This window comes from Haliaeetus leucocephalus, unplaced genomic scaffold (genome assembly GCF_000737465.1).
Source record: "Haliaeetus leucocephalus isolate CR32 unplaced genomic scaffold, Haliaeetus_leucocephalus-4.0 Scaffold636, whole genome shotgun sequence".
NCBI classification, from domain to species: Eukaryota; Metazoa; Chordata; class Aves; order Accipitriformes; family Accipitridae; genus Haliaeetus; species Haliaeetus leucocephalus.
In genome coordinates this window covers 6,147,606-6,159,738 of record NW_010973072.1, presented here as the reverse complement: position 1 = coordinate 6,159,738, position 12,133 = coordinate 6,147,606, and the positions used below count along the sequence as shown (strand labels likewise).

The 12,133-nt window shown below is 35.2% G+C and overlaps 1 protein-coding gene across 7 annotated transcripts in view; it reads left to right on the top strand.

The window, feature by feature from the left end:
* SNX29 (sorting nexin 29) overlaps nt 1–12,133 on the top strand; it is a 142,280-nt gene that overhangs the window by 30,980 nt on the left and 99,167 nt on the right. For all 7 annotated transcript variants that reach the window (XR_775088.1, XR_775090.1, XR_775089.1 and 4 more), the window contains exons 12-13: nt 5,029–5,092; nt 6,362–6,490. Coding sequence is in view for 4 of the 7 variants with exons in the window: in XM_010578486.1 (XP_010576788.1) it covers nt 5,029–5,092; nt 6,362–6,490 (193 nt within the window). In the remaining 3 variants the exon portion in view is untranslated. The remainder of the gene's footprint in view (nt 1–5,028; nt 5,093–6,361; nt 6,491–12,133) is intronic.

Below are 12,133 nucleotides of genomic sequence, written 5' to 3'. Positions count from 1 at the left end.
AATCATACTTATCCAATCTTTGGCTAAACAGCAGAAGAGTTGTGAAACTTATGACTTTTCTGGAGGTTGCTGGGAAATTGACAGGTGTTTCTTAAAGCATGGCACTTTTTTATGTATTTAATGCTCTGAATGTGACCTTATAAAAGCTTATAGAAGCTAGATTTTGCATGTAGTATGCAAGTGAATTAAAAAATGTTTTAGAGCAAATATTTGCTCTGTTAGTAGTTAGGCACTACAGATTAATTTCAACAATGAAAGATAATTTTTGGCATTTTAAAAGGTGAGGTTTAATATGAAAAATTTAATTAGCACATTCTGTGATTTTTTTTTTTTTTTTATGTTATCTTTTTTCACTGATAAGGAAAGGCCTGGTTTGAAATTCTTGGTTTGCATATGGGAATCCTTTTTTTAAGAAGTTGTTGCAAAAATATCTCTTAAGATTATATAATTTGAAAGACTTCACTAGTCATCTTATTATATCTGTCTTTCTGAAACTCTGATTATCACTTGAATTTTAGATATGTTGGTGTTCAATGTTGATCCTTAATAACAGTAGTGTATCTCTTTCCATTGATGTTACTTTACCGAATGCAAATGACATATCAAGCACAAAGCAGTTCAGAAGTAGGAACATAAACTCTAACATCAAACAGTTTTCTGAAGTGGGTATACTTAGCTATCTACCCACTGTTTTATTTAAAAAAAAAAGAAAAAAGGGTGGGGGGGTGGAGGATTGAGGTTATGAAGTCCAGAAGTCACAAAATGCCAGATTTATGGTTGCCGCTACAACCCTGATTTTTTTTTTTTTTTTAATTTATTACTTTTTCTAACCCACACGATGAATGAGACATAAGTTTGCTGAAAAAATTAGGTTATGGCCATACTCTGATCTCAGAGGGAAGCATAACATACAGACGAAAGCTTATGAACTGTGGATGTTCTGGCAGATTTGAAGTGAACCTGCCACAGTGTATGATACTGGATTTACTTTGTTTTCATTCAGCTGACTGTTCTGACATGCTGCTAAAATTTTTCAAGAAGCATAAGTGAGAGTAAGAAATTAAGATTTTTGAAAGTTTTGAATGTTATGCCTGAATTAAATAGGATGGTGTCCTAATTCTATTCAGTTACTTTCATCAAAAGATCATGAAATTAAAAGTTTCTGATCTTTCTTTTTCTTGGTAACTTTCTATTTATTTAATTACACTAGTGAATGTTTGACTCCTTTATGTTTATGGTGGATGGAGAGGTTAAAGAAGTGTTGATGATAAACTATATAATTCTTCTGTTTATTTTGAGTAATTGATAGAAAATATGACTCCTTAATACTCATCACTTCAAGAAGAAATAACATAGGTATGACAATGAAGGAATATTGCTGCTAGGGAAAGCACAGGCTGTACAAGCCTTCTTGGAACCCTGGGCTCTTAGCCCAGACTAGTTGTTTGTGTTGGTGCTTTCTTCCACATCTCCGCTGCTATCCATAGTTGAACTAAATTAGCAAGAAATACTGAGTATGAAGTGTGTTTACTTTTGTGGCCCTAAATTAAGCATTGATTTTTATCCTATATGTGATAATGAAATTTGGAGTTTCTGCTTTGCTGTGTCCCTACAGTATTGTCACGTCCATAACTTGGAAGAAATGAGGCAAATGGAAATAAAAAGCATTTTAACATCTTTTATTTCAAGAGGCTTTTTTCTTCTTTTATGCAAACCATGGTCTTTAACAGAATCTTGCTTTCATGCTCTGGTTGCTTACATGTGTGTTGGAGAGGGGAGTGAGGGAAGATGGGATTTCAGCCCTCATGCAGAAGATTCTGGGTGGAATAAGGGAAAGAAGATTAAGTTATTAGGCAAGTTAAGGTTACAATTTGAATAGGCTGGTAAAATTGGAAAAATGGAGACAATTTATAATAGCTTCACTGTTTAAATGTTAATAAATCAGTACACATTTAAACAGAGTATGCATACAGGCAATTATTGTAGAGTAGTCACCCCAGCATAAGTGCAGAGCCAGCACTACAATAACTTGTCTGAGTAGCAATGGCTTTAATTTATTCAGAGTCAGAGAAATAATAGCAACTAACTCAGATTGTGCATTATCATATTTTAATGACACTCTTGAAATATTTAAAATGTCATTGTCTTAATGCTTTCTTGAGGGGGATTCTGAATTCAACTTTCTAGTTAAAGATCTTTATTTTGTTAGAGTGGTCCTGTACTGAAAGCTTGCTGTGGATGTTGTACACTTGTACAAGGCTTGAACACTTATTGGATTATTCTATTTTCCTCATCCTTAGAACACTTTTTTTTTTTTTTCACAAGTAGCCTGATGAATTGTGGCCCATTTTCATAACACTACGTATTATTTTTTTCAGGACTGTTACAACCCACCAGTTTTCCACTGCCAAAAAACCCCAACAACAAACAACAAAATAACCCAAGCAAAAAACCCTCAAAACCCCCAACCCTTCCAATCTGCCCTCAAAGTAGCAATGTCTCATCATGACCGAAAGAATACTAATAATATTTTGAGTTTCGTGATCATCAAGTTTGATATTTTATAGCTAAATAAAATACTTACATCTGAGAATGTAGGATTTGGTGTTTTTTTTGGCCCATGTCGTGTCCCCCCGCCCCCCCAATCAATGCTAGTCAATAGAAGCTATGATAGACCATCTTTTGAAAAATAGTCATGAACATAATGGAGCACAGTGTATTTTGTCATACATAATCTTTCCATTCTAAGTTTTTCTACAATTGCTATGTAAATTGTAGTGGTTACCTGGTCACTTCAATGCAATATGAACTTTACTCTTGCCAAAAAGGGTATTCCGCCTTTTATATTGCATCTTGTTGACTAAAAAGGTGGTCTGTTCTGCCCTGACTGCTTTCTGCTATGTGCCTTGTGCCAGCAACAGTATTAAACTCATCAGGAAGATCACTTGGCAGGTGCTTGTCTGAAAAGTAGCCCAACAGAAAAAAAAAAACCAAACCGATTTTGAGCTGGATCAGTTACTGCTAGGACACTGTGTGTATAAACACCAGTGCCAGAATGCCAGAACAAGGTAGGTGGTAGCAATGATGGGTAAGGCAAGCCGGACTGTCCTTTTTGCTGAAAGGACAGTCTTAGGAAAACTGATTAAAGTAGCCATGTAATCACAGCTTTGGTTTTGAATGCGAGTAGTATTATCAAGGGAGAAAGCAGAAGTTTCCAGATTTGTTTGTTTGTTTGTTTTTAATGTGCGTTAGTATTTAATACCCACAAATTTCACTGTTGGCTTTTCTACAAGGTGTGGAAATTTACTTTTTTTTTTTTTTTTGAAACTTGTATAGAGAACTCACGTAAAGATGCTAAGTTACTGCAGAAAAATAATTATTCTTTCTGTGCTGAGTTATTGGAGTGCAAAATCCCTCTAATGACCTACTGAAATGTTTCTTGCTAATGTCAATTAGTTCTCAAGCTGTAATGTGGAATGGATGGGAAAATAATTGTCTACTTTCTCTATGGCCAAAGAAGCAGAAATGCTTTGGACAAAATCTAGCATGAAGGAATTGGATTGACTGATTTCAAGTGATATGAGAACCCTGCTGAATCCTGCAAGGGGGGATTTACCAGCAGATTACCAATGCCAGACTGGAACTGTGGTGTCTGCACTGACTGATACATTTGATTGACATAGTAAAAACTTTCACATTTTGTCCACTACTGGAATTTGGCAGACTTACTCTGGTCCGCAGGAAAATGTTAAGTTTTTTTTAGAACTGGCAAAAATTTCTGTAACTATAGAAAATATTAAGAAAGATATGGGTAAATCAGTGAACTGAATGTAAAGCGAAAAAAAGTTGTCCAATGGCTTTGCTTACTTGAAGAAATTAAGTAATATCAGTTCTGTTACTATGGTTTCAGTAAAAGCACAAAAAATTTGCTGACTTCTGCTTTGACTACTTGCGGAACACAATTGGCTGGTTTATTATATATAAACATAGGAGCATTTCATTTAACTGTTGGAAGGGATGTTTTAATGTTGTGTCCCTGCAGAAGCTCTCATAAAATTATTGATTAAGGTACGTGAAATTGTTAATGAAATTTAAAAAAAAATCTAGTTTAGGACATGTATCCATCCTGATGTTTGCTAGAAGCTATTCAAATCTTTGAAGACTTGTTGTATTTCATGTATTCATGCAACATCTGGAAGTCAGAATCTGTTTTAGATTAGATTATTAAGTCCTAATATTTTTCTGCAAATTTATAGTAAATAGTAATAGTACAGCTGTACAGTTATTTGGTAGAACCTTCATAGTAGCAGAAGGACTCCAGATGAGGCAGCACCTTGAGCTGACACTTTACTGTATGGTATTCGGCTACTCTGGTATCATTGTTAAACCTAAAGAAGTCTTTAAAAATTCTAAAATTCTGTAATAATTTTTTAAAAAAAATTTTATTCTTGGTGTAATGACAAAAGTATTTTTTTAAGGTGTTTATAGGAAATAAAAAGGTTTTTATAGGAAATTACAAGATTCAGAGATCCCATCATCTTTGAGACTGAGCTTGAGAAGAAATGCCATGAAGAATCAATGACGTTATCTCTGCTCTGGTCTCACTGTTATATTTCCTGTGTCAGAATTTATACCAAGGAAAACAAGCAATTTGAAGAAGTTAAACAAGTAACAGTGTATCTCATAAATATGCATGTAGTGAAAAGGTGCATTGTCCCATACATCTGCGATTAAAACAAAACAGCTGCAGCCACAGGCAAACTTGTAAACGTTTGTATTAAAGCCAGATGCAGATTAATTTGATTTGATCAATACTTCTGATACTGTGTTAAATAATACTATTTTTCAAAGATTGCTCAAATTAGTGATGAGATTAAGAGCATTCTTATGTGCTTTGCTGAGTAGCAAATGATGTTGGGATCATCTTAAGCATGTTGCTGAATTAGTGCTACTATGTACATGACTTTTGGATCTGAAATGAGCAAAAACACATGCATCAATTTATCTGGTTTTGTCTCTTCTCTTTAGATGAGCTTCGTCAAGCTATCGTGGCCATGATGAACAGAAAGGATGAACTGGAAGAACAGAATAGGTAGTTTTCTTTTTCTAGTCAAGAGGCACTATAATTTAAAAAAAATCTGTTCTCTAATACAAACTGTCCTTTGCGTAAAGCTATGCATAATCTTTGTGTAATCTTTTTGATGTATATGTTACTTTTCTGTGAAAGGTAAGCTTAATACTTCAATATTCAACTGTTGATACTGAAGAGTAATGTTTGCAGGTCAACTCCTTTGCATTTGAATCACATATAGCTCTTTGTATCTCGGGTCTTTTGCCAGTTTTAGTTTTTTCAAAACCAGAAGTTGTAGCCAAAAGATTAAGATCTTTTAAGATAGCTTTCCAAATGAATAAAAGTTTGTTCTTATACAAATATTCAGAAAATCTCCTTTTTTCCCCTTCTGGTGCAGAAGTGATGTAGGATGGTTAACAATGTTACTCTGAAGGTGGCTGTCATTTGTGAGTGTCTTTATGTTCACTTGGGGTAAAACAAGGATGTAAAAATGATAAGTTGCTTATTTAAAATGCTATCAAACCTACTTTGTATTTATTTAGTCTATTGGAACATATCATTAGATGAATTAAAATACAAATGTATTCAAGACATACTGTTGTTTTGCTGTAGTAGGGCTATCTTGGTAATTTACATTTTTCTATAGATATGATTGTTGGTTTTTTTTTTTAATGTTGAGACTACCAATTGATCCCATTTTCCTGCCTCTTATCGTCTGCACTCCCATAATTGCAAGTTATTTCCCCATTCAGCTTTGTGTTTTTTGGCAGAAGGACCAGGATGCTTTGCATTTTACCATTATGCATCATGCTGACCTTTGCTATCTCATCAAAGTTTTTACACAGAGGTCTATGGCAGTGCTCTCAGTAGAGACAAGACCCCTACCTGTCTCCTGCTCTTGCTAGTAAATATATTGCTTATAGATTATTCCTGAGATATATGGACTTGTACTGAAGCACTGAGACCAGATTATAAGCTGTTTTCTATTATAAATTCTTTGTACATGGTGTCAGAGTAGTTACCATAATAGGTTCTGCTTTGGGTATGCTGATGAGATTGTAGTACAAGTTAATAGTAAGCACTTACAACTGTTTTGATTGGGTCTTTTTTCCTTGTAGCTTTTCATATCTTTGTGTAATCAAATCAGGTGAATTTATTACATTGAATAATGAAACTTTGGGATGACATTAATGGTATCATTCAGGCAACCTACTCTGTGATTCGTAGAATATCCTCTAATTACTAGGTAGTGTTTGCAGTGTTCTAACAGAAGCTGCTGCCTTCTTCCAGATCGCTCAGAAATCTGCTTGATGGAGAGATGGAGCATTCTGCAGTGCTACGGCAGGAAATGGACAACTGGAGAAGGAAAGTAGCAGAACAGGAAGAGCGACATGCCACAAAAGTTCAAGCCTTGGCACGGTAAGAAGCACTGAAAGTGTCATAAAAAGTAACAGCAGTGGAACAAGGGAATAAAAGATTCTGCATACAAGAAAAAATAATTTTCAAGTAGTTTAGTTTTCAGAACAGAAGTGATTTAGGATTAAAAATCCCATGGACTTTAGTTGAATTTAAGCTGAAAAAACTTTGGAAGGTTTTCTGACAAATTCAGTGGGTTTGTGGTTTTTGTTTTAAGTGTTAACAGTGAGAGTGTAAAATATTAGTAAAACCACTGTTACAGCTCCAGAGGAAAGACTATTAGTGAGCTGAACTTAGGACAACATCAAGTTTAATTTTAAGAAGTAATTAAGAAGTAATTAGGCTAATATTAAGAAACATAAGCCATTGAAAATAGCAACAGTTAGATAATGAAACTAGATACAAAAGAATACATGTATGTTTAAGGTAAATGTTAGAATACTTTTCTCTCTTCATATGTCTGTTTTATCCAGTTCTAACGCCCCCCCCCCCTTTTTTTTAATTAATTTTTATTTTACTTTATATTTGGGAGATTCTTGGTATAGCTGTCTGCCCAATCTGGAACAGATCACAGTATCAAGGTCCTGGTTTTTTTCCTTCTATTGGATATATCATATTCTTAATGTTGTTAAAGTACCTAGCACTGGCTGCAAACAGTATTTTCCAAACCTCAAATCTGATAAGGGCCCAGGGCGGGGAACAGAAACACCATGTCAATGTTTACTGTGAACAGACTGATGTTGCTGTCCTAGAATAATGAAGTGCTCATTCCAGTAGTGGAAATGACTGCTTTGGTATGTGTGTAAAACAGTTTTTTTCAGAAATACACAAGCTAGATTGTTGGGATTCTAGCTCTTGGATCTGGAGCCAGTGAGGACTTGTTTTGGAGACTATTTCATTTGAATATTACTGGAAGTAGTATTTCCTCTGGTAGGCGTCTTGTATGGTTCCACACTGAGATTAGTATGGGGACCCCTCTCCTCCCAGCAAGTTCTTACTTCAGTCAGTAGAAATTGTGCTGAGTGGTCCTAGTGTCAGCTGAGTAGGAATATTTGTGTCTTTATTTATTGCTTTCAGTTATATAGAATATTTCAGTGTCAGCTGCAGCTGACACAGATACCCTTCCATATGTACCTTCATGTATGTAAGCAGTAAAGAATGGATTATCCATCCTCTTCAGTGACATTTCCATCCAATCTGTCTTCCTTCTATCTGATTATTTAAGCATGACTTTGCTTTCCTTGGGCTGATGTTTTTATCTTGTCCTGTTGTCAGGTTGTCATGGCTGACCAGTTTATCAACCGCTGTATCATAAGCAACAGTTGTTGCCAAACAGCATCAACAGTACCAATTTCTGAAGTGGTACAACTGCTTCCCTCTAGCTCTAGGAAGGTTGGCTAGAACAGGTTGCCTAGGACCATTTCCAGTCAGGTTTTGAATATCTACACACATGGAGACTCCACAACCCCTCTGGGCAATGTTGGCAGTGACCCATTGGCAATGCTCTTTCAAATGCAGTTCAAGATGCTGTTGGCTTTCTTTGCCACGAAGGATGCATTGCTTGCTCGTGGTCAGCTTGTTGTCCACCAGGACTCCCAGACCCTTCTCCATAGAGCTATTTTCCAGCTCCCAGCATGTATGGGTGCCTGGGGCTGTTCCTCCCCAGATGCAGGACTTTCCATTTCCCCTTGTTGAACTTCAAGGGATTCATCTGAGTCCAGTTCTCCAGCCTGTCCAGGTCCCTCTGAATGGCACCACAACCATCCAGTGTATCAGCTGCTCCCCAGTTTTGTATTATCTGTGAACTTGCTGAGGGCACACTCTGTCCCAGCATCCAGGTCATTAATGAATGTGTTAAACAACGTTTGGCCCCAGTAGTGACTTGCCTCCAGCTTGACTTTGTGCCACAGCTATGCTGAAAGAAAAGAATTTTAACCCTCCCCTTGTCTAAATGTGATTTAGCTTAAGAAGGAATTTTGAAGGTAAATACTGCTGTAATAGTATGATTTTCTTCTTAAAATTCTAAATAAGCTCTAGAGTAACCTGTGATGCCTAAGATCTAGGGGATGATTCACATGTATAGTAAACAACAAACCTATCCTGAATGTTAAATAAGATTAGTAATCTGTGCTTTATCAGAGAGAAGTGTTTGTTTTCTGCATGCGCAGGCAGAGTGCTTAGTGTCAATTGTGAAGTACCACAGCTGAGATTCCTATAAGCTTTTTATTGCATAGCAGAGCTAGTATCTGAAAATGATAAATATAAAGCTTTCTTTAAAAAAAACAAACCAGTATTTAGAACATTACTAATTCTGCTTTTGATGACACATCAAACTGAACTACTCGCTTTGAAGGAGGGACAGATATGCATAAGTGGGTTTGACGTTCATGTGATGTAGGGCAATTGAGACAATGCAAATACTTCATCATTAATATTCACGTTTCAGGTTATGGGAATTGTATAATCATATTTCTTTGACTCACTTCCCCCACAGTTTTAGAATTTGCAGTGACATATGCATGAATCAGATATTTGTCATGCACATACCTTTTAAAGAATAGCTAAGGAGCCTTTATAACAAGATCTAAAGAGATGCTCACTTAGACTAACTTACTATTTTTAACAAGTTTATTTAATTTCTCTTATTGCTACAGAGACTGTGTATGTTGTGTTGATTGTTCTTCTGAAAGTCAGCTTACCTTGTCACATGATAAAAACAGTGATGGGAGCTGCTTAGGTACAACAAATTCTTGTATCACAGGTTATTTTGGACTTCGCATGCATTTCTTTAATGATTCATTGCAACTAATTTTCTAGCACATAAGAAACATTGCTTATAGTTATTTTGTAATATAGGTTTTTCTTCTCAATTGTTTTGTTGGTTCACTTTGTACACTGTAGGTGATGCTGCTGCAATAGTAAGAGTAGTAAAACTTTTTTAATAAATAATATTTTAAACCAGGAATTTGGGCAAGCTGAATAATTTGAAGAATTTGAAGTAACAAATTTTGGAAATATTTTGCAAGTGCTACACTAGGTGAGTGAGAGGAAGCTAAGTTTCAGATATTTTGTAATAGTGAAATCTCACTGTTTATGTTGAAAACAATTGATCACATGACTAGAGTAAAAAAATTTCCTCAATTGTAATATTCTGAACATCTTAAGGCAAGGAAAATAATTCAGTAACAGTCTGACTATTGTAATTTGATGAACAAATGTGCTTCAGATTATGAGAGCTGATATTTATGTGTGTGTCAAAAGGTCTTGCGAAGAATTTGATGATTTGATATCTTCCTGAAGGCTTTGAAAACAGAAATTTTCGTGACACATCAGTCAGTGTTGAAATGATTACTTCTGCATATCTGCAAAATTGATTTATTCAGCTGGTATCCTAGACTCTTTCTGAAAAGTCTCTGATCTCCTAGACAAAATGCTAGCTTACTTAGAGAAGTTTTCCTGAGTTTCCTAAGTTGTCTTTGAAAAATGGAAAAATTCTTAGGTCATTTTAATTTCAAGTAGTAGTAATCTCATTCTTCCATGGGAAGTATTTGAATAACTCTTTCATAACAGTTATGATATTGTTTCAAAAGGAGCAGGCTCAGCATTCAACCTATCTACTAGCCTTCCAATAGAATAGACTAAATAGACTCTCTAGTATAATTTTGTAAGTGGTTTTTTTGTTGTGGTTTTTTTTTTTTTTCCTTTGTCAAATTGCATGGACATATCATGCCAACGGCTTCTTGGTAATGCTGAAGTTTTTTAACTGAGATTCTTTTTTCTGTATGGAATACTATTACATCTCTTTGCGGGGCAAAGAAATTTATTGAAGTTGACTGTGAAATTGGATAATCTCAGACTGCATATTCTTAGACTATATTCAGAAATGTTGGATGAAAGCATTTTACAAAGGACAGGCTTTGTATCAAGAAAAGCAGTTAGAAAGAGAAGATGATAATGCACTGTGTAGGGAAAGGGGGGTGAGAATTTGACTATACTTTATCTTACACTTCTATGTACCTTCTGTTTACTGTACATTCTGTAACCTAATCTGCATCCTCTTATCTAGTGTCTGTATTATTTAAGCCACATTGCTTTTGGATTTGGCATTTTATATTAATCTATTTTACAGCACTTCATTCAGAGCCATAGCGCTTCAGTGATGGGTGAAATGGTGTGTTGTGCATCTTGAAATGATTGCATCACTTACCTTAACCAGCCTCTTAGAGGAAAAACATCCCTTGTCTCTGCTTGTACAAACTACTTTGAATATTCCTATATTCAGTGATTGTTTTTCCTGCTTAGTTGGTGACATGTCACAAGTTACAAAAACATTTTATAAAAAGAGATGTGTTGTTTCGTAAGATTAACAACTTCCTCATACTTCTTCTCCACAAAGCCATTTTTTGCTTTTTCAGATGTGTTATCAATGCTAAGATAGAGCCCTTTCATAATTTAGGTTTGAACATAGTCTATGTTATGAAGCTATCATGAGAATAGTTTTCAGTTTATCATGCATATAGTGTTTGCCTTTCATGACTAGCAGTTAAGTTTATCACATTATTCCTAGTTACAGTTTTTTTCAGAGACTGGTTTTATACTATAATCTCATTATATTGTATATAGTTCGACTTCCACTTCTATGAGTAATAGTTCTTATTTTTCTTATTTCATTTAGGGTATATATGATTACAATTAATTGTGATCTTGTGCCTCCTGATAGTAGGATCATAGGATAATTCAGGTTAGAAGGCATCTCTGGAAGTTATCTAGCCCAACCTCTCTATATACATTCTACATATTCTTGCAGTACACTGTTTATTTCAATTCATTCTCAAGATTCATGCAATTTTTTTATTATTTGAAGGTTTGGTACCTTTATAGAGTTTTAGAAAACACTAAGTTTTTATCAAGGCACAGATGCGTTGGATTTTTGTTGTTGTTGTTGGGTTTGGGGCGTGTTTTGTTTTGTTTTGTTTTGTAAGCCTGAATTTAGAAATAAGACATGTTTTAGGAGTAAGCTCCACAGAAAGCAGTTGTTAGTATCTGATGTTTGTGACAGAAACTTAATTACAGTATTCTTCAGGCCACTATAGTTGAGATACATGAGAAACTACTCTTTTTCAAATTCTTTTCTTACCATGCTCACTTTACAGAAGCCCTAGAGGAATTTTTGTGTGGTTTTTCAAGAAGCAGTTGTGTGTTTGGTTTTCTTTTTTTTAGTGAGTTTTTTTTTGTGGTTTTGTTTGTTTGTTTGTTTGTTTTCTTTAACGTATAGGAAAGTAAGTCCTATAAGGCCTGTTCCTCCACAACAAAAATCATAACTTAAAGATGTATTGTTCTTTAACCTTTTAATAAAATTTTTGGAAATCAGCTTTTATAAAACACTTTCTTACTGGTATTCATTTCTATTAAGAGCCAGAAATCCTATGACAAACATAAGATGCATCTAATTTGATTTGCATAGTAGACCTTAACTGTGCTTGGTGTATGTATACATGCTTCAGTAAGCATAACTACCTGTCACAGAAACTTTGTGGACATTACTGGAAAATAACCAACCTCCTTCAACTCCCCTTGTCGTCCCGTGTCGTTGTGTCCTCACCCCCCCCCCCCCCCCCCACTCTTTTAAAAGCGAGGCGTCTCCAC